At 40.7% G+C, this 23,685-nt stretch overlaps 1 protein-coding gene across 1 annotated transcript in view; it reads left to right on the top strand.

Annotated features, from left to right (window-relative positions):
- Positions 1-23,685, top strand: part of PLXNA4 (plexin A4) — a 580,559-nt gene that overhangs the window by 10,278 nt on the left and 546,596 nt on the right. The window contains exon 2 of the mRNA XM_018566064.1: positions 15,458-15,640. Coding sequence (XP_018421566.1) covers positions 15,458-15,640 — 183 coding nt within the window. The remainder of the gene's footprint in view (positions 1-15,457; positions 15,641-23,685) is intronic.

Genomic DNA, 23,685 nt, shown 5'->3' with positions numbered 1-23,685 from the left:
TCATTCCTGTGCATGAAAAGTCTTACAAATAATTTTCTTTAGAAGGCAGACCCCTGCATGCTCCAGACAAGGACCCTTGCTCTTTATGTATAAGCAGTGGGCTGTCTGCAGGGGTCCAACACTTCCCCTGCTGAGTCAGATATAGAGTTATCCAATAGGCAGGCACCCTGATCAAATATAGAAAGTGCCCAGCACTTCAATAAAGTGATTATTCAACACAATTATGTGTGCAAAGAGACCTGCGTATAAATGATATAATCACAGAAATAACATAACAATTATAAAATATAAGTTATAGTCCACAAATATCTTCAAAGTATCCATATGAACACACAGTGCAAAAGTGTGCTGAACTTCCAAGCTGATGCGTTCACATTTAACAGTGAGTCACACTTCTCCCCATCCATGTGCAACACTGCTTCCAAAAAAGCATTCACCAGATAAGGTGGACCATTCAATCTGAAATGGCCATAAAGCACTTACTGAAATAGTAGCTTCTTTTTCAGGCTACCATATCTGGTTTTCCTGGGATCAGAATATCCTATCACTCCACTCCACCGTATTCCAAAAGTCACTCAGGGGAACATTGCATTGAAAAGATTCATAGCGTAATTCTATAAAAACTCTCTTTATTGAAACAAAGTATAAAAACACACTCACAAAGAAGGCTGCTTTGTCACTTCATATATGGCATGCTCTGTGAAGTTAGTACTCAAGCTGCTATAAAGTGCAACACCAGTTTCTAAGCCACCATTTTTCCCACTTCCTGGTTCGTGACCCGCCCTGCGAGGCGTTTCATCATATGACTTCCTCGGAGGCCCTGATCAGTTCGCCACCAAGTCTGCTCTTTTCTTTGTCAGGGGACCTTTTGCCCCTTTAATGACAGCAGTATTAGTGTATAGCAAGTGTATAAAGTCAGAGCCTGCTCGTTTGAAGGTTGTAATTTACCAGCAGATCCACTCTGTGTATTTATTAGGGGCTGGCTGTGCCTGTTAGTAGTAGCAGCAGTAAATGGTTTTATACAAAGAAAGTAGGATAGGTGCATGCTATAGTATGATAAAGAGTTTCCCATTTTTCCTTGTCCAAGCTTTTCAGCTGCTTAAAATAGTAATTGGTGCACCTATGTGGAAGGTTTCCGCCAGGTCTACTTTTCTTTTCTTCATCCCATTGGTAGTTACAGACACTCCCTTATTATAGATGAATGAAGGGATATATAAATAGTTGGTGTTTGTGATAGTATGTGTAGTTTGCTCCTGACATGGCAAAGGATTAGACATAGCTCAAAACAATCCTGGTTAAAATAGGAGTTTTTTTCATTGTGCTGCCACATTTATGCAATAAAGGGAAAGACCAACTATTTTTTTTTATGGACAAAGACCTGTGTGTGGGTGTATAGCGTCGGTATAAGTAGGGAGCCTAAATGTTATTTACTGCAGAGATATAGGTATAAATCTGCAATGGGCATGTCGGACCTCTGCAGAGAGACTATCCACACAGAGAACAAGGGTCTTTCTGTACAGTGCACTGGCAGGGCAGAAGATTTTTTAATTAGGCTATGGTTGCTTTTTAAAGACAACGAAAAAAAAGCCCCTTCTGTTTTGGTGCACTAGAAATGTATTTAACTGATTTAAAATTGAAAATTCAATTGGGCTTTAAAAAAGGAAAATGGCAGGAAACCATAAAGCATAATAAGAAGTATAAAATAAAAGTAATATAAAATTATTGATTTCATGTTAAACCAAAGGAAAGTACATCAGTGAGATGGGCGATGCTGTTTTTGATCACTCAACAAGGAACTTATTATCACTTAGTTTAATGTCCAAACCCATGGTTTTGCAAGTATTATAAAAAAAATTCAATATTGACATTACCGTAAAAAATAAAAGACAATAAATATGGCACATATCGAAAATTCATCCTACTCATACAGCATATGTGAATAATTTAATGACTAATCTAATCTAGCTCCCCTCTTCCCAAATACATGCAGCCCAATCTATCAGCTCAAAAAGATCATTGGCTCCAGAATAAAGAGCACACTACGATTATAACTTCCAAAGCTGCTGATCATAAATTCCATCGATAGACCATAGTCTCATGATTGGATGGCATGCAATGCAATAAATTATGACAAAGGTATCAGCGTATAGAAGCACTGTTATGGTAATAAGAAGCTTCCAAGCAGGACAGACTTTGTCTTTAGGCTCCATTCACACTAGATGTGATTAGATGTGTTTAAAGAAAATTCTAAATGCATATATATGCATGTAATGATTTCCAGTTGATCTCTTCACACATTGCGTTTAGATGCTTTTATTTGCAGTTTATCTACATTTAGAGAAAATAGAAATCAGGTGCATCTAGGAATCAATTTTAGCTTCTAGACACACCAAAATGCATGTAAACGTGGTTTGATACTAGTATTTGGTTCCAGATGCATTTTAATGCATATGTATATAAACGCACATAAAGGCATAAATCTGTTTCATATAAATCTAATCATATCTATAAAGATAAACACAGCATCTAGTCTGACATATTTTTCTCTTCATATAGAGCACAAAAACGCAAGTGTGAATGTAGCTTCAGAGTATCCAGACAGAAAGCACTTCAATGCAGTATTGTGCAATAATGTTTGTAAACTGGTAAAACCTGCTTAACAATGTGTGTAGATTCTCAGAATGTTGTTTGCAAAAGGCTCCTGTGTCTACTACCTGTTCAATTCACTCATTTTTCAATAATTTTTTAAAATAAATGCTCCACAGCATACAGCAATACCTGGCAGAAAGGTCACTAACCCTAGATGCACTTAAAGTGATATTACAGTTAAAATGTGTTTAAGCTTTTTCAAATGCTGATGAAATTACTTACAATGGATGCTGCTTCTTGATGTTTAAAAGTTTTAGATTCCTGCAGAATCAGCTGGTTTCCTGCTTGCTGGCCCTAATAGCCTGTTCTAGGGTGGCTCATTTCCCTTACAGGATCCTATTGAGCCACCATTGTGTGTGCTAGTAAGCAACACACAGGCAAGGCAAGACACTCCTCTGCTCCCTGCTCCTTCCTCCTCCAAGCTAGTAGATGAACGGCTGCTGCAGACTGCTCTGTCCATTGTGATCTTGTGCAAAAATTTTTTTTTTCATCAAGTATTACTTGTTTCTGTTTAAAACTGTTGGTTAGAAACAGGCAGTTTGGGGAAGCAGAGATGAGAGAGTTTGGAAACATGATGAATGTAGGTTTTTGGCCAATAATTTAAGGAAATACTTTGCTGGGCAATGTATATTTGTTTGATTTGAATTTATTATTGAAAAAAAGTTTGAGAACTTAATACTACTTTAATGTGTGGTAGGAAAATGCACTGCATATCTGGAAACAATGGCTAGGTGTTCACACAGATCCCACCTCCAGTTGCAGTTGCAGTTTAAACCCAGGCAAAAGAAGCCAGTCAGTTCCTTTACCTCACACAGATGCTGCCTACAGTGCAGCTTTGACCCCAAAGTCTAAGAGATACAGTGGGCAACTGGTGCATGTAGGGAGCCCTGGAGGTCAAATTTCATTGTGGGTTTAAGATTTCTATTCTGTAGGCTTGTCTTATAATACATGCATACATCAGTGGACTGTTAATAGGGAGGAAGAGAACGTCTAAAATTTAATCGCATGTCCAATTGAGGTCGATATTCTCAGTCCAGTGCAAAAATTTTTTTTTTCATCAAGTATTACTTGTTTCTGTTTAAAACTGTTGGTTAGAAACTTACCAAACACAGATAATACTATTCTAAAGTTAATAAGCAGTCCACTCAAACAAGCTGAAATTTTTATATAGATGCAGCAAAATCAATATTCATTTAGACTAAATGAAGTAATTAGCTATGCATTTTTAGTTCACAGGTGGATATTGCTAAAGAAACTTGAAGAAAATAATCCGGAGCATACAAACTCACAAGAAAAATGATTTAAAAAAAGTTAATTAAAAATACAATTTTAAAACCCAGCTGCACTTTCCAATGCAGAATCCAGCCACTGCAGACCTCTGTGTTCCAGTTTAATCCTTCCTGGCAACCGCCCCCATGGTGAAAATGTCAGTCTTCCCCCTCATTATTAGAATTCCGTTGGATTTAGCTCATACTTGTTAAACTTTATAACCTTCCCATGCTACATTTTCCATATGTAATTGTTAATGAGCAAGTTACATTTGCTCATATTTTTCTCACAATTGGAAGTTATTTTTATATTTTACAAAAATGTATGTCCTTGAATTTGTATAGTTATCTAAACCAGCCCGAAAGAGACCCTGACGCCAGACCATTAATTTCATCTACAGTCTTCCTATTAGATTATATCTGCATTTAACATATTGCATGCAGGGCCGGATTTACTCTCTCTGCTGCCCCATGTTCCTCAATGCACCCCCCAGTATGCAAGCTGCATACAAGTGATCTTGGCAACACCGCCAAGATCACTTGTACAAAACAAGTGGCGGTTTCCCCACTCTATATTTAGCCCTGCTTCCCCAAAGCAGGGCTAAATGTAGAAAACAATTACCTGCCCGGCACCCGGAACTGCATGTTCTGGGCGTCGGGAGATAGGAATTCCACGCCCCTGCTGCCCCTCTACTCCTTGCTGCCCCGAGGCGGGGCCTCAGTTGGCCTTGTAGGAAATCCGACCCTGATTGCATGCATGTTATTTGCCTGCAAAAGTTTACCATATGTAGACATCTGAAAGCCCTAAGACTGCTGCTGGAAGGTGCTATGTTGAATATTATGTCAGCACTCCCAGCAGACTCAGAGCTATCACATGCTATAGAATTCCCCTTCACTCTTTCCCTGATGGTTACATAAAGGGTTATGTAGGGTGGTGAGGGGGTTCGGGAACTAGGCCAGCACTGACAGTAATTAGCCCCCCCAGAGAAGAATATGGCTATGTCGGCAAGAATGGAGGGCTTTTTTTGAAGATTGACTTTTCCTGAAGAAGTCAAATTTACTGGCAAGTTTAAAGGCACATTTCAATTGAATAAGACAGAATTTATTAAATACCTGATTTTTCTGTACTTTTATCTGCAATTTGTAAAGTTGATGACAGGGTCTGTTTAACTATTGGGTATTAAAGTTGCCATGCTGGCCATAGATTAAATGCCATTATGGTCTACGTAACAGAGATCTAAGTCTTCTTCAGATAACCTGTCCATACTTGATAAAGAACACCAGTGAAAACAAAATCACAAAACAGACACGTCAGCAGAGCTTCACCTCATTTTCTAAGCTAAGGGAAAATTCCTTTGCAAAGTGAACAACCTATTACCTATAGTAAATCAACCCCAGTGAGTGCACAGAAAAATGGCAAACTGGTTCTCCTTCATTGCATTGGATTAGAAATCTGCCCATGTATGGTCAGTGCTTATAATGTCGCTTCTGTATCAGGCTGACTGCAGTGACAGATGGTTACTTCAATTCAAAGATATAATTAGCCTTAAGCAGTTATCACATCATGGCTTTATGTGAGACTATACCATACGCTCTTGTAAAGTCTATGGACAGTCATTCATGACTGTTCATTTTATGTATGGTTACCAATTTTAAGCAGACTTTTCTTATACCATCACTGAAAGTCACAAAATGCAAAGATGAACAACTTCTAATACATGACCAAAACAATGGGGACCCTGTGGAAATCTATATGCATTAATTACATGCTCAACATTGTACAGAGATCCTAAGTGAGGGAGGGTGGTCTGGTATAATCCAATTTATTTCTGCTAATAAGGAAATGACATACCAGACTGAGAGTGACTGATTGGGAGGTCAGCCCAGCAAGCCTATAATTTTATTATTGCAGCCACCCGATTTTTAATTATTTCCCTAAAGGCTTGTGTTCTATGTCAAAAAATTAACAATAGAAGCATGTCTTGAATAAATGGATTTTTCCCAAATTAAAGCTTGAGAGATACTAATGTCATTGCTAAGCAACATTTGGACATGTTATTATTAAATAAAATGCTAAAAGGCTTTCACTTTCAGATTTTGTAACTTTTCGTGAAGCTGAAAATATTCCTATTGCCTAAAAACCATCTTTATCTTTAATTATATATTTAAAAAATGTAATCAGAAAAACATGGAGGCCGCCAAATTTACTTCTTATTCTGCAAATGGTAGTTTACCCTGTTGCTTCAATACGTCATGACACTTACCTGGAACAAGTATAACGACATCTGATTTTTCTGAAATACATGCTTGTTCCAGGTCAGCGACTCAACATTAACTTGCTGGGTCAATGTAGTAGCTTTCTCAGAGTAGAGTCAGAAATAGAAGGCCCCATGCTGTATGTATGATTTTGTTATGGAACAATTCCAGAACTCTCTGGAGCCTTGTAAGCAATTTAGGATTTCTACATTGTGTTACAGAATCCACTTATGTGGCATTCATTATTTCCTATAGCTTACGCATATATTAACAACATCATTATGAAGTAATTAATATTTTACTTCAGCTCTGCTCTTAAAGCTAATTTCCAGATTTTTTTATTTACCATATAAAGATGAAGGGAAGGATTAGTCTTTTTAGTTATGTCCTCATAGTGAAGATTTCCCTTTGGACCCTTCATTTAATTACCTGACTAAAAAAGAGAAAAAAGGCTTTTTCTATTTTAACTGCTTTACCCATTTATGAAGATATTTCTAAAAACGTATATATCTAAGTTCTGTTTAATTTAAGGGCCTTCATTTTGACGTTTGAGTGAAATTGTGCCCAGACAAATATTTATGTATTCTAAACAAGCAGTAAAAACAATTTAAAGGAAGCCATAACCCATCTCTGTAGCTATGGGCATTATGGAGAAATTAATTTCCAAGTTTCACAGCAGAGACATTGACATCTCAACTTTTTTGTTTGAGAGCAGATCTTGGGAGCCTGCTAATGTAAATGATCAGCATGTGTTTCTAAGCTGTTAGACTGTGAAGTTGGCTTTCAGTTGGTTTCTTTGTTGTGATCCTTGAAAAGCTCTGAGAATTTGATTAATTCAGGGTACAAGCAACTAGAGGGGTGAGTGAGGACTTGTTTTAAAGTTCATATACTGCTTACAAACAAATGAAAGCACACTCCGTATGTCCACCTAACATAAAATGTTATTCATAGCTTTACATCATGGCCATGCTATCAAGATTGTAGAGATGGCCACAATCACAGGGAAGAATTCCTACATACATTGATAATTGAATTTTCAGGTGTTGGTTAATCACAGTAATCACTCCCTCTACACGTCATCTGGAGTCCACCAGAATAGATATGGTTTGGGTTGAAGAAGACTTATTTGGTTTTCCTATCTTTAGTTAACTGGCACATACTGTAGGTGTAGGTGACTTGATTATTTTATGTGAGTTTAAATGAGTTTAAATAGGGACAGTGATAACAATTTACTGGACCCAAACCCTCATCATGACAAAGAAAACAATATCCAACTGAACTACTTTTTTTGTGGTTTTGAGAGGGGGACATATTCTGGACCCCCATCTTGTTGAGAATATATAAGCTTGCATCTGCATTGGTTGGGACTCTCTTGTTCATGGCCCTAGAGCTTTGGGCATAACAGCCCACATGCTCTGTACTGGGATGATTCCCTTGGAGGGGGATACTAAACATTTAGTTACATTTTAATTTGATAAAATAAAATACAAAAATATAAAGTATACCTGTTGAGAAAAAAAACTGGCGAATGTGAGGTGGAATTTGTAACATTTGAATTGTCATCTGTCATTGCTCATCGATAGTTCTTGAAAGCTTTGGTTCAGTAGGTCAGGCCTTTGGGTCAAAGGTATGTAACTATAAATGTAGCATAGAGTCATGGTTACGTATTGAGGGGATAAAAAAGCACTGTAAATACAATGACTCTGTATACTGAGAACCTCTTCACAAAATCCAATCTTCCATTGAGAGTTCAGGTGTTCCACAATAAAAGAACAACAGATCAAGCAAATGCCAGTGCAATGAGACATTAAATGAGTATTACACTGACCATCAAATAGAATTTCTTTCAAACATTTCATAAACTTGATCAAGCTAGTGTAATGGGTAGTGGAAAGCCATAAATTCAAGACATTGTATATCACTGGCAGTGTTTATACTCAGAACTGATATTATCTTTTTACTTATGTTTAAAGTCATTTTAAACTTTTCAGTAGCTTGTTGAATTTATTCAGTGAAAAACTCCTGTCCTTCCTGCTACTTTATGATCTCCAAAGAACACAGCAGGACAGCTCTTCTGTAGCCAAAGGATTTGTGATTTTGTTTCTGTTCTAGAAAGCAAGGCTGCCAAAGTTAATATTTATTCTGCTTTCTATTCATTTTGTATATTTTTGTCACAGGTCATGCACATTATATTGTACATATGCTGTTAATATGACAGACTTTATGCAATATATATGAATGCGATAGCTGTTTGGTTCCTTAAAGAGGAACTCCAGGCAAATACCAAAAAAAATCAAGTTTAAACTCATTATTTAATGTATTGTTAAACTGGCTCTGATATCCTGTTTTAGGTTGACTACTTTCCCTTGCAGGGTCCTACGGAGCCACCCTTGTGTGTGCTAGTGAGGTGTATGTGTCTCCACAAACACACAGGCCTGGCAAGGCAGGCTCTCTCCTGCTCCATGCTCTTCTCTTTTTCTCTCCCCTCCTTCCCCAAGCTGGTAGATGGACAGCTTCTGGGGACTGCTCAGTCCCTCGTGATCTTGTACTGGACAGGAAATTCAGGGAAGCCAATCTGCGAGATTTGGAGCTGATCAGTAACATAAAGACTGTAAGTGCTTGGCCAAAAATTTAAAGAAATTCTTTGCTGAGCAATTGATATGTTTGATCTGGATTCATTATTGAAAAAAATGAGAGTTTAATACTACTTTAAGTAATTAAAGATTCAAGCTATTGAAACACCATAGTGTTTTTTGTCAGACATTAACACCCTATAAAGATGTGTTGAACCCTTAGTTCAAAAAAAAAAAAATTATGGGGGGAATTTTTCAAATCTGGAGCAGACAGAATTCGGAACAGTTGCCCATAATAATCAATCAGCGTCTCATTTCACTTTGTTAAGTTAAAGTGACATTAAACCCTCAGATTTTTAAACATAAAACAATAGTGTAATGTGTGCCTTACTGTAATCCATGGTTGTTTCCCTTCTCTTTGCTGCTCTTCCTTTTAAATCTGTATCTGTTCTCATGCTCTGCAGAACTTCTGTTTTGCAGCAGACTGCCTTGTCTCAGGAATGGATACACGGTGTCTGTGTATACGTTTCTATAGACTTGTAACCTGAGCCAGCACTGCAGGAAGAGGCCCTGAGCTGCAAAGGGAAGTTCTGCAGAGCATGAGAACAGATACAGATTTAAAAGGAAGAGCAGCAAAGAGAAGGGAAACAACCATGGATTACAGTAAGGCACACATTACAGTATTGGTTTATGTTAAAAAATCTGAGGGTTTAATGTCACTTTAAGCTTTGAAAATGAAAGATAGAAGCTGATTGGTTGCAATAAGTACTTGCTAAAGAAAATGGATCATCCCATAAAGCTTTATAATTGGTAAGTTTAAAGTAAAAAGAGACCCTTTTTTGGCTTTACTTCTCTTCTGGGTCACAGGAGAATACAGTATTTACTAATGCACTCCTGTTACCCAAAGTCAGCATATAGCGATCTACTGCTTGCTATCTGCTGACTGCGCAGAGCCATGCTGCAACCAGGAAGGAATCTAACAATATTGTCAGGATCCACCTGGCTGCCTAATTGACAGCAGGTACTGCATCTCTAGAACCAGAGTCAGCTGTGTCCACCCCCTTCCCTGTCTGTCCTTCCAATGAGCACTGGAAGAACTGAGAGGGGAGGGGAAATCCCTGCAGGTTCTGAAGATTGACAGACACTGCTCTCTGTGAGTGAGTGATCAATGATTACATGATCCCTCAGCTTTCGCTCCTTAGAGTCCGCATGTGACTGCTGCAGTGTCCCACACCAGCTCTAAGTATTGGGAAGAGTACATTTTACTCTCCCAATACTTCTCCTTTAAGTCGTCATATTTCCATATGACTGATTTAAATATAGGTAATAGCGTTCAAAGATTATTTTGATGCCTTGCGTTCATTCTACACTACTACTTCTCAGGAAGAAAAAAATCAGTGAACACTGTGAAATTTTACGCAGTTACATGTAATTACACAGTTACTTTAGAACTATTATATTATTGAACTGCAGCATTTGATGAGACTGCAGGCTGTACTGTTTGTGCCAGTGAATTCATACTCAATTATTCTGCTGGCTCCAGTAATGGCCATAAGATTTGTCACTGTTAACTGCATAACAATTTGTGGTTGCCATCAGAGTAAAAGTGCTGCACTTTTAAAAGTCTTGTGTAACCTAACGAAGACAAATAAATGCAATCGTTTTTATACTTTTCCAAGGAAAACATTTCAGTTGTGTGCTTTGCTGAGATGAGCGAAGGGAAGGTTGGCTATGTATGCTTTGCTAGATGATAACAGACTGAATGTTATTATTTGTAAATTTCCAGCGCTGTGTAGGAGGAGGATCAAATTAATGTTTTCCCATCATACATTCCTTCCATGTATGATTTATGAGGATCTGGATCATCAGAGTGATTTGGTAGGAATATTTTAATAATTTCATCTTGCCAGCCATGAAAGTGTAGATGGTAGAGCTGCTGAGCACATGCAAAAAGCACAGCAATAAAAAAAGCTGTGTCAGGTTCTATATATACTGTATGATATGAAAAATTATCATAAGATACACAGGAGTCTATTTATAATAAATAGTGGAAAGGACAAACAGTGGTGTTGCCTGCTTAAAGCAAGGAACATCCTTGCCATTACTCTCCCCAGGGAAATTACTTACTTGGTTCGCATACACCCCTATATCTGCACCTTTGGCACCTCTAAATACCTATACTTTGCCAAAGTGATGAAATCCAAGACAAGGAAAATAAATCATTCTTCCCCTCTGTCACATGTGCTATTCCAAGACAGGGACTAGAGAAAAAGGAAAAGAAAACTTTTCTCTGCTGTCAATATTTCTTCAGACTATGAAAAGTCAAGGAGTGTGAGTTTAAAGTGAAAGGAAAAGAGGCTCAGAAGTAGATGGAGGGTATAGGCCAGGGATCAGGTGATGAAGTGAGAAATAATTTGCACTAGAGGTGCACCGAAATAAAATGTTCAAAACCGAAACCAAACCGAAATGTAAAAAAATGTCAGGCCGAAACGGAAAATGTTTTTTTTCTAACCTTTTCAATTTTTAAAAAATATTTTATTTTCATTGGTGTATACATGTTCCTGGTGTGTTTATAAGGTTAGTAAATCAACCCCAATGTCTTTTTTCTTTAGCCCCTTTTATAAATGAACAGGAATCCTCTACACTGACAGGGTTATTCACAAAAGGGTGAAGAGTTTGGAGAAGGCAGGAGAAGGGAACAATCCAGGACAACAAAGCTGTCCTGGAAAGTGAGCTGAATTGGAGGATTCTTCCAAATCAGCTACTTTGGCCTAGATTGTTCACTTCTCCTGCCTTCTACAAACTCTTCACCCTTTTGTGAATAGCCCTGTGAGTGTTCTTGTTCAATCATAACTTGTGGAGATAGTATTTTTACCATGTCCACAATCATTAATGAACAGGAAGTGATGTAGAACACTTCCCATTCATTCATAATTGGGGACACAGTAAACATACTATGTCCTCAATTATTTACAAAAAACTCAGGGATCACTGATCGTTGACTGCTTGTACTCACTCTCCATCCTGGATCGGCTGTAACAGGAGGCTGAGCGAGCAATGCAAGGAGGAGAGCTTGGTCTCCTCTGACAGCTGAGTCCTCCCACTCACTGCTGGCCCATCCTCCTGTGACAGCTGACAGCTGCCTCCGCCCCCACACCGCCGCTCTCCTGATCTGTCACAGGAGGCAAGCCAGCGTTGCGGGAGGAACGCTCAGCCTCCTGTGACAGCATTGACAGCTGTCTCTGCCCCCACACCACTCTCCTAATCTGTCACAGGAGGCTGCGTTTTGTGGGAGGATAGGCGCTGGCTGCTCAAAGCGCTCTCCTCCCTCACACCCCTCGGCCTCCTGTGACAGTTTCTCTTCTCCTTGCTGGATGTCAGCGGGGGCACAGAGCAGCGCCCAGTGGGGAGGAGAGAAACCAGGGATGCACCACTATTTCGGCTGACAGATGGCACTTTCAGCATTTTGCCCATAGTGCCATGTTTGGCTGATATGTTTCAGTGGCTGAATTTTCGGTGCATCCCTAATTTTCACCTTAAGGGCGGAATCCCAATGCCTTTAGTAATCAGATGTTTGCCTCCAGGCTACATTCACAATTCTAGTGCCAGGATATTGGGGTTAATTTTAGCACTGGACGGCTTGCTATCTACACATAGGGGTCTCCGAAGCCACACGAAGCAAGCCGATGTACGGCTGATTTCAGCCGATGTACGGCTGAAATTAGCCGTGCCAGCCTGAAGTGAATAGCCGAACAGTGTTCGGCTCACTTCACTTCAGATCGGTCATTCACTCGGCTGCCCTCGGCAGCTTCGTGAATAGACCCCATAGAATCCCGTTGGTGAAAGTTAGGGCAGCTGCTCTATCCACACTAGTTTTTGGCAATTGCCCTGAAAACTACTTTTTTTGACTTCTTCATTACCTGTTAAGGTATGCCAACTTTTCATGTTCTGGGTTTTTTTAAAGGCATTTATGCCAAATTTACCGTAGTTCAGTGAATGAGGTGAAGCTCTGCTGATTTCCATCATCCAATTATATGAGATTGGGTATTCTTTGCAAAATTAAATTTCACCACATTCACAAAGCTAATGGAAACTTTCCCTGCAAAGTGCAATTCCCTTGCAAAGTGAACAACATATTTGCCTTTGGTAAATCAACCCTTCTGTATCTATAGTCTCCTGTAGAAGTTGTGATAGATGAGATGCCCCTGATATCTGTATGAACAAATGTATCAAACAGTAGTTCAGACAAGCACAGTGAGCTGCATATCAACTCTGCGTTCTTAAGGCATTAATATCACAGGTTGTGCATCCCAAGGCAGTGTTGTTAGTATTCTGCCCTCGAAGGCTGCCATACCACAAGCATTCCACCAGCCTTTTGATTTATTTATTTCTTGCAATCAAATGACAGCAAACTCCCAAAAGACAAACCATTCTTCAGCTCTAATACCTTCTCCTGCAGAAATATAAACTGTAAAACCTGTTGTCTGTTCATTGTACTAGAGGAGTGGTTCATTCATCCAATGGGAACCCGTACATCTTCCTGTAGTAAATATGGACCGCTCGTGGTGTCTTGGTTCTGTATGTCTTGTACAAGTTCAACAGAGTTTTCTTTGATCTGTTATACACATGAGTTGCAGCTAGGGACTGGATGATGTATTAAACTAACATGGTTTCTTAAAACCTGATAATAATTGCTTGCTGTAAACCTTGTTTTGGTTTTATAAAAACTGAATCTATCTTGAATCATCAGACATACTGTTATAGCTAAAAATTAAACAAATGCAATGCATAATTGAGAATAATCTAAAAGGATATTTTTAGTTTAGGGAGACATTTTAGAAACTCTGCTAAGCAATGTAACTTTTTGCTTTGAAATGTCAGTTTTTTAGCGTTATCAAATTTACATATTAACAGAATTTAGCACAAGGTGAAAATTGATAAAGATTACAAGTGATCCCTGCACAATTGTCGGGATCCGCTTCAGCTGCGGCGTCGTGGTATACTGTACCTAGGGTGACGGGAGGATGCTAGTTTGTGTCCTCCCGTTACCCTAAGGAGAACTATGGGGAAAAGCCTTAACACCATAGTTCACCTTTATTAGTGGGGATTAGACAGACCTTCACAGGTCCATTCATCCAAGCTGCCTCCAGTGTCCTTAATATTAATTTATTCTCTCATGTGATTAGTGCAACTCCCATTGTTCTCGCGGGCTGCTTACAAGGCAGGTGCTGTGGGTCTCATAGACTGCAGTTCTGCAGTTGCATCTCGAACCCTCTCTCCTCCTGGCCAATCAAAAGGCAAAGGACCCCAGGCTCCATTTTGTGATTGGCTAGGAGAAAAGGTCTCATTGACCTCAGCACTGCGGTCGCATCCCAGACCCCCTCTCCTCCTGGCCAATCACAAAATGGAGCTTGCTTTGCTTTGTGCTTTGCTCAGAGTAGAGGGGTGCTGTATGCAAACACAGCACTGAGATCTATAAAACGTACAGCACCTGCCTTCTGAGAAGCCCGTAAGTACAGCGAGCATTGTACTAATCGGGTGAGAGAAGAAACTAATTTTGAGGACACTGGAGGCAGCCTGTATGACTGAATGTGTGAAGGTCTGTGCTACTAATTATATATTCAGAATTGTCCTCCTCTCTCGAGTTTGGCTTTAAAGAATCACTATCATACCACTACTATATTATGATAACTATCTGAGGTTAATGGAAGTAATGACAGCATTCAGTATATTCATTTATTTTTATTTCAAGGCATTTTTATATATTGTTTCCATGTTTATATGCAGACCAAGCTGTCCTGCACATGGCTATGACAGGAATTGGGGCAAACTATAACATTGTCAGGGGTGTTTACCTTTATTCACATGATTTAAAAGAGAACTATGGGGTAAGTGTTTTTCCCATTAGTTCTATTTAGGCTCACGGGAGGACATATACTAACCTCCTCCCGTGAATATACACTGAGAGCGCCGGACCCCGGGACAGATCCCGGCAATACTGTCTGGATCCACCCAGCTGCGTGAGTGACATTGGGCTCTGCTTATCTAGAGGCAGGGCCATCTGTACCCGCCCCATCCGTTCCTCCACTCAGTGCTGGAGAAGAGGGGAAGGGGGATTCCCTGCGGGGTGCGGTGATTGAGAGTCACCGCTCATGCAGGGAGATGATCGAAAATGAGCGAGTGATGGTATGTGTTTGCTCATTCCTGATCAATAGAGCCAACCTGTGACAGCTTCTTTGTCACAGGTCGGCTCTAACTATGAGGATGAGTGGAAATCACTCACCACATAGTTTATAAATGCAAACAAACAGTTAACAACCTATTAACAGAACATATCTAAGAAAAACAAATCAACACTGCATGGAGTAGGAATAACTGTGTCCATTAACATTGCTAGAACCATCAGTAGCAGTTATGTCAGTAATCGGAGTCTACCTTATTAATGAAGGACAGGTCAAACGTCAAGGGGTGCCTTTTAAGTTTGCTAAGGAGACATTCTAAAAATGTGGCAGGCGGGCAAGAGGACATCATGAAAGTATAATGTTTGTTTGGCCTCTTAGGGGACCCACTAGGCGTGATCAGAGTACATCTAGGCCCCCCAGGGAGTTTGAGAGTTTGGCCGTGAGGTACCATGTGAAGGTTTGGAAGTCCGACATAATAATAACAAATATCTTATAACCTATTAACAAATCTGTTGTATGTTTCCTACAGCTCATAACAATTGCTGATGATTTCTGTGGTTTGGACATGAATGCACCCTTGGGAGTATCGGAAATGGTTAGAGGGTACCCTGTCTTCACAGAGGATCGGGACAGAATGACTTCCGTCATCGCCTATGTCTACAAAAACCATTCCCTGGCATTTGTGGGGACCAAGAGTGGCAAGCTCAAAAAGGTAGGAACATGGTGCATCCGCCAGTTTTTCCAGTGAGTTTCTGTATTGTACTGTTATATAGTAAAGTGATTACATAGCGGTGCATGTGAAGTATAATTAGCAGTCACATAAATATAATCAGATCATAAGTTAGATTTGGGGACTACAATTATGTGCAAAATACTAGTACAGAAGTTATAGCTGACCAGGCAGATTATTGTTCTAGTTTTTTCATTTTGATTTGAATTGGTACCTTATTTAGGTAAAAAAGGCGGCTCACTGCCATATTTTGTCATATATATGGGTGCCAACTTTGTCATAATGCATGGACAATATTCTATCCTGGTAATCATTTATTTGGCTGTGTGTTTAAAAAAATGCAAATCACAATGGGCATATTTTATAAAACTTGATTTCATCAACTGATAAGTGACATTTATATGTATGAATTTGAATCTCACCAACATGGAAGGAAGCCTGTATTTAAATACCTTTATGACTGTGTGTATTAGATTTACGCTGACCATACATATAACAGCCTGATTGTAAAGTTTTTGCCAGCAAGCATTAGCAGCAGTAGTCTGTGTCACGGATAGCAGGGAACTGCTGACCATATGTAGGGGTTTTGAAACTCCTGGAGCTAAGGAATTTGATGACGGGAGCATAGTAGATATTCCCCCTTAGAGCAATAGCAGAAATCTGCAGACATAAATAAGAGCAGGTACGGGATCAGGGTATACAGATAGGAGTATATTCTGTTGCCACCTGATGGAAAATGGCTTTCATTGGGTGCAGGAACCAGGGGCACCTGAACCAGAATATGCTGTACAACAAATAATGACCTAGGCCAAATATAGAAACAGACAGAGGCTAAAGTGTGAGAGGAAGAACAGACTTGGATGCACTAGCCCTGGCTGGTAAGGGCAGAGACTACAAACACAGAACAGTAGAGAAAGAGATAAAGACCGACTGGCAACACTGTCTTGAGAAGGAAAAACACACCAGACTTGAGACAATAAAGGGAACACACACTAGACTCATCTACCTGACTAAATATAAATTGAATTAATTGTTTAAAGGGGAATTAAAAAAGTGAAGATTTGCTATGTTATAAGGAACATTTAGAATGTTAATTAGGCCTAAGCAGTACCCTGAAAAACATACCTTAAGGAACTCCGCCTGAACAATAGCAATGCCGTTCATGGAATGTGAAGATGCCTGGCATGCAGAGGTGTAACTAGAAGCTTCAGGGCCCCGGTGCAAGAAACCATGAAGGCCCCCCCCCCAACCGCCATGGCACCGCATGGTTAACAGGAAGGCTGCCGAGATCCCAAGCAAGCACAGGACCTCAGGCAGCAGCTTGTTTAAAATTTTAGTGCAGTGTTCTGTCGAGAACGCTGACCCAGTATCTGTGCTTGCATACAGACGGGATTACCGAGGAAACCGGCATTTAATTACAAAGTATTCGTTTGTAATGGTTAATTGTGACCGTTAATAATATGCCGTCCATGGCAGTGAATAATGAATGGAATATTATTAACGGTCACAATTAACAATTTAAACAAAATACTTTGTAAATGAATCCCTGTTCCCTCAATAATACTGGTCTGTGTGTAAGCGCAGATGCTGAGGTTGGCAAATTCGACTACATCGCTTTCTCGACAGAACACCGATATCTGTGTTTAGTATTGAGGCATTTTCACGAGTATAAGTATAAGTACTCGTGAAAATGCCCAGTATTAACACTGGTGTATCGCTACTTAAAAATATAATGCATTGCAGGGACTTGTAGTCCTACATAGTTGGTGCTATTCTGCATTGCTGTATAATCATCATACAGCAATGCAGAATACCACCACCTATGCGGTACTACAAGTCCCAGCAATACATTATAATAAGTCAGCTATGCAGAATGCCACCAGCACCCCCCCCCCAAATTTAAATGCATTGCTGGGACTTGTAGTCCCACATAGTTGGAGCTATTCTGCATTACTGTATAATCATCATACAGCAACGTAGAATACCACCAGCTATGCGGGACTACAACAAGTCTCAGCAATACATTATAATAGAAGTCAGCGCCCCACCTTCCCACTCCAGACTTACCTTCCTTCTCCAGCAGCCCTCTCCCCCCCCCCGTTTAGGGGGCGGGGCTAAGAGGGTTGGGTCCTCACACAGCAGAATGTGCTGCCCGTCGGTGCCTGCAGCATATTCTGCTGGTGACAGCCTCTCCCATCCCTGCCGCACAGCTGCCCGTACATGCTGCGGGCAGCTGTGTGGCAGGGAAGGAGCGGCCCTCTCTCCGGGGCGTGGGGGGCACTCTTCTTCCTCGCTGGCCCCCCCCCCCAAGTGGCGGAATGCCAGGGCCCGGTCGCAATTGCGACCGCTGCGAGCCTGGTAGTTCCGCCAGAGTTGGCACGACTGTGCCTACATACTCATAACTGTATATCTGCAGTGTGAGATCTAAGGCATTGCTGCTAAGACTGCTAATCTAGATTTTGGATGAGATTTGGTAAGGTCACTACTGTGCTGCTCAGTGTTTTCTTGCTCGGAGGCTCTTATATGAGGAAATAAACCTGCCTCTACTAAGATGACCAGCTCCGCACAAAGACACAGTGCAGGACAAGGCATGGAATGTCAGTAATGGGGAAACGGTCAACTGTAGAGACTGCAGACAATGTTGGTGACTAGCTCTTTGTCCTCTGCCTCCATTTTTGTGGGCACAGCTTCCAGTTCAGACAGACAAGAAAAAGTTGTTGGTTAAATCTAAAGTAGATCGAACAGTGAATGTACAATCAGACTATAACCTGTGTGGAAAGGTGATGATGATAGTCTGTATGCATATTGCCAATAAATTATTACCTAAGCAACAGTTACAATTACTATATGGATTATTTTTTCATTCATCTGCCTGGAACATTAGCGTTAACATATTGACTTCATAGATAGAAGCAAAGCTACGTTAATTAGCATAGTCATTATACTTCCAAGTTTTAATTTGAATACAGTGTGCGGATAACAGAATAAGTGACAGAATGATGTATGAGAGTCACATGACTGCAGTAAAGCATTATGTGTAGTATCTGCTTTTTAATCCAACATTAAAAAAGAATAGAAGAGTCACTTAAACATAGAAGACAATGTATGCATGTTTTATATAAACAGCATGTGATTTTTCAAAAAGGAGCATTTCAACAAGAAATTGCTTGCTATGCCCAAATAAAAGTATATAAATGACCGCGCAAATGGTTCCTTGCACACCACAGAGTTGGATGTCTCTGATTTATTTTTGACCTACTTTTGGGACAAATCGTCATAACCACTGTAATAAAAAGGGACCTGCTGTCTAATGAGCTACTTCCCGTCATAATGGGCATTTTTTCTGTTATAAAATAAGAAAGAAAAGAACGGGAGTTTAATTCATTTTAGCTGCAGTTTCTTTCCTCGCGTACACATGTTTTTTTTTTTTGTTTAAACAGATGTCATTTCTTTGAAACTAAAGAAAACACACACACCAGTGCTATTGTTTTATTTAATCAGCAAGTCAAAATTAATCCATAGTGCAGATTTTGCAGTCAATTTTAATGTATAAATACCAATGTGTTTCCTTTTGTTATCATGGTGGCTGTGTAGTGAGTGGCAGCCAATGCTAGGTCTTACATATGTATTTGGTCTTGGTTATAATGTTAGAATATCCTGTCGGAAAACAAATATTCATTAAAGTGGAATTAATGTAGGTGTAAGTTCTAATTTGCCATACTGAATCTCCTTTTCTTAACCTTAAAGACCTGTAAGAGCTTGATAATACAAATTTTTGGCATACAAACATTTGGCATACAAACAAGAAATTATCAATGATCTAAAAATGTTTTATTGTAAAGTAAATGTGACCTGGAGGTTCAGAGAACTACATAACAATTCTGCTAATAGTGGTATCAAACATGGACCCTACAAGCTAAGCTTCAGCGTATCATTTCTCTTGCTTCTCTGGAATGTTATGCTATTTAAAGGATTAGTACACTTTCACCAAATAAATCTTCAGTAGCTCTCCTCATTAGAAATGCACCCAAACAGAGAGACTCAGGTCAGATGACAGCGGTTATAAACACTGTGGCCAACAACTGGTGCTGTATACTGCCCATGTGCTGGCTGTCTGCCATAAATTATAATGACCAACCCATAATCCAGGTATGGATAGGTTGTCCTTTACGCTTTATAATATGTAGTGCCATACTGTGCATTCGGTTGGCTCCCAGAACACTGAGATGCCACCTGGTGTAGGCCACAGCATTTAGAAAGTTACTGTAGGTGGAATTACAATCTCCGATTCCTTACTGCCAAGTAAGGCACCATCTTAGCTTCTATTTGGATTGCAGTTGCCATGGTGCTGCACATGTTATCAGCTGTTTGATGGCTTGAAAGTTCGGTTCAGAGCTGAAATAAGCATTCTGGAACCATGACAGTTGGGATACCTTAAAAGTAACTGTTTTGGGAGGCATTAAATTGGTGGGTAAAGTTCCTCGTTGGGTCTCTGTTTGGGTATCATGTCTCCAAGGGATACAAATTGGGACATTTTAGTTGAAAGTGAGCTAATTTTTAAAACAGAAGTGAAATTCTTCAGGCCATTTTCACACAGATGCCTTCAGTTCCGAACAGCACGTGCACAGATGCCCTGCTGATCGGAGCAGTTCAGTATGGATGTCACCATTGTGACATCCGAGTCCGTCCAGTTTTTTATTCTATCTTGTGATAGAGGAAAAAAAAGAAATTACCCGACCCATATTGGTCTATGGGTAGTTAGATGTAAACAGACATGTGTCCATTTATATCAGACTACCCCCTGATCCGCCACCATCAGGTCTGCCAAAATGAAACTAGTTTCTGTTTTGTTTTCCTGACTTGGCCATAGCTGGGGTTAATTGGATGCAAATAGACAAATGTACATTTCGATCTGGCTGCCCTTAGACTAGCACTGGGCTTCCGAACAGATCTACCTGAAAAACTGACACCTGATCGGTATACTCTTATAAAAGGGTTCCTTAAGGATTAATATTATATAAATGACATGATACATATGTAGCGCTCACCCCCGAAGGAGCCGCTGAATATTGAAATGGGTTCTCCTACCTGTTGGTTCCAGCTACCAGTCCCCTTTGATCAGCAACAGCACACCGACACTCACGGACAGAACGGCTCAAGTCTTAGGGTCTTTTTAGGGTATTTATTTGCAACATCAATAGGAGAGAGAGAGGGTTTAGGATCTGTAGGATGCCATTGGAATCTTCTGAGGACAGCTTTCTCCCCTAGCAACCGCTAAGGCCGAAATCACTGCGATCTGGTCCCAGGGACCAATAGTGGTAGTAGTAGTACTGTGAACCGATACCTGGAATAGGGTGTGGGATCTCCCTTGTGGGTCCCAGACGGACGCTCGCACCAGCTCCTCTGCGGTACCCCTCAACAAGCGGACTCCTCCCTGACCCAGCTTCCATCAGGTATTTTCCTTAGCAACAGGATCTGGAATCTCTGTGCCCTCAGCATCTGCAACTGCCAAGGAGCACTCCAGTTTAGTGGTAGTATCTTCTTAGAACAAGGCACCCATCACCTGCCACTTGCATGGGCCCAGCAAAGTATCAGTGTATCCTAAGCCTCTAGGTCCCTCAGCACCTGCCATGTGCTGAGGCCCAGGCCATTTGCTCTGCATCACACACAGTCCTCCTAGGGCGAGGCCCCTAGGGGAAGAGAGCTCTCCACAGTGTCCCCAGACCTTTTATTACCTGCCCTCAACCATGCCTCTGAGTCATCCTACTCAGGGATTGGCTAGGGTCAGGTGCATAATCATAACCTGAGGGTGGATCCTCCCTCACTGTATACCAAGGCTCCCTTTTCCTCAGCAACAGGAGGAGCAATCAATCCAGCAGATTCAGGGACACCTATAGAATGCAGAGCTCTGTATAATCAGTATCCAGACTGATTACAGTCCAGGTATCTCTAAATTGAATAGCGACATTTTAGAGGGCGCTACACATACAAAAGAGGCTTGCTTGTGGGGTAATTAAAAACAAGAACCTCTGAGTGCCAACCTGTCAGGATACCGTGCACTGGTGCCCCACACTGTGTGCAGGTATCTATACGTGAGGACCAAATACTCGACCACACCAGACAAGGCTATGAACTCATAGTTTAATAGACATACAAAATCATATAAATGCCAAAATCGGCACCAACACCCACAGGCAACATAAATTAGCCAAAATAAAGGTATACAGAATAACACACAGAGTACAAGTCAACCAGGGGAGCAGGGCCACAGGAGGGAAGGAGTCAGGAGTCAGGGTCCAAAGAGGCAACAGGCTACAGGACTCATGACTCAGGTTAGGGCGACAATTCTGTGGCAAAATCCCCACTGCAGGGAGGGATTAAATACCGCCCCAGGTAACACCAGGGGGTGCTTAATTGCAGAGCCACCGGCAGGTGAGCCCTGGAGTTGCAGATCCTGGTTCCATCGTCACAGCACCACCTGACTGCCCAGAGACACCTGCAGGTGAGCACTGAAACTGCAGGATCTGCTCCAGCTCCACGGTGTCACCTGGAGGTGTCCTGGTCCGTGACACAACCTTTACTCCTTAGCATGTCATAGCTGAGCACTTCTAAAGCAGCGCAGCCTAGTTGAGATGGTAGCCCCAGACGCAAATGTTTTTAGGGTATTACATACTAAAATAGTCGATTTTCTTTTGCAAAAAAAACAGGAAACAGTGTTAACTGGTTGTATTTCGTGGTCATTATAAAATAATAGCCTGAATTTCCATTAGAATAAAGTATTTCTTTAATGAATCTTTGTTGTTGAAAATATAATGCAACTTACATAGTTACATAGTATTTGAGGTTGAATAAAGACACATGTCCATCAAGTCCAACCTATTGTGTGTGTGTGTGTGTATAGATCCCTGAGTCATCTCGGCTGCAGCTCTACTTGTACCCCTGTATATTACCGTTTCTCAGGAAATCGTCCAAAAGTTTCTTGAACGATTCCACGCTATTAACTGAAATCACTGTTTGTGGCAACGAGTTCCAGACCCTAACCGCTCGAACTGAGAACCCCAATTCGCCCCTTGTGTTTGAATTTTTTTTCTACCAGTTTCAGGTGGTGGCCTCTAGTCTCCCTGAGGCACACCGCTAATGACACTAGCCCAGTCTGAAAGGGCGCCATTTATTGATACTCTCTGTACCCGTTCCTTTAGCCAGTTCTCTATCCATGTACACACCCTTCCGTCTATGCCCATAGCTCTTAGCTTGTGTAGTAAGCGTTTATGAGGTCCCTCCATCCAGATCTCTACTTACCCCCTCGTAAAAATGTCAGTAGGTTAGTCTGACAGGAACGGTCTTTCCTGAACCCATGCTGATTATCACTAACTATACCATTAGCCTGAACAAATTCTACTAAATAGTCCTTAATCATTCCCTCTAGCAGTTTGCACACTACTGATGTAAGACTAACTGGCCTGTAATTCCCAGGTTGGCATTTTGCCCCCTTTTTGAAAATTGGAACTACCGTAGCCCTCCGCCAGTCACTTGGAACTCTACCAGTCATTAGAGAGTCCTTAAAAATGAGGAATAACGGTCTTGTTATAATCGCGCTTAGTTCCTTAAGTATCTTCGGGTGCAGATTATCCGGTCCCAACGCTTTATTTGCATTAAGTAGACTAAGTCTTTGTTGTATCCCGGGTTCTGTCAACCACTTGGCTGTGTTTTGTGATGAACTAGGTGTTTTATCAGGGGCGTCAAACCCGTTTCCCTCCTGAGTGCATACTGAGGAGAAGAAAGAGTTCAGTACTTCGGCCCTCTACTTGTCATTTGTGACTAAATTCCCTCTATCGTCCTTAATTGGGCCTATCTGCTCCTTTCTCCCCTTTTTACTGTTTATATATTGGTAAAAAAATTGGGTTTTTTTTTTTAACTATCTATGGCAATATGTCTTTCGCACTCTATTTTAGCCGTTCGTATTGCTAGTTTGCATCTTTTATTGCTTTCTTTATAGTTGTGGAACGCCAATGCCGTCCCCTCTATCT

The sequence above is a fragment of the Nanorana parkeri genome, unplaced genomic scaffold (assembly GCF_000935625.1).
Source record: "Nanorana parkeri isolate BGI_ZX_2015 unplaced genomic scaffold, ASM93562v1 scaffold26, whole genome shotgun sequence".
Taxonomy (NCBI): Eukaryota; Metazoa; Chordata; class Amphibia; order Anura; family Dicroglossidae; genus Nanorana; species Nanorana parkeri.
This window is presented reverse-complemented; position numbering and strand designations above follow the sequence as displayed.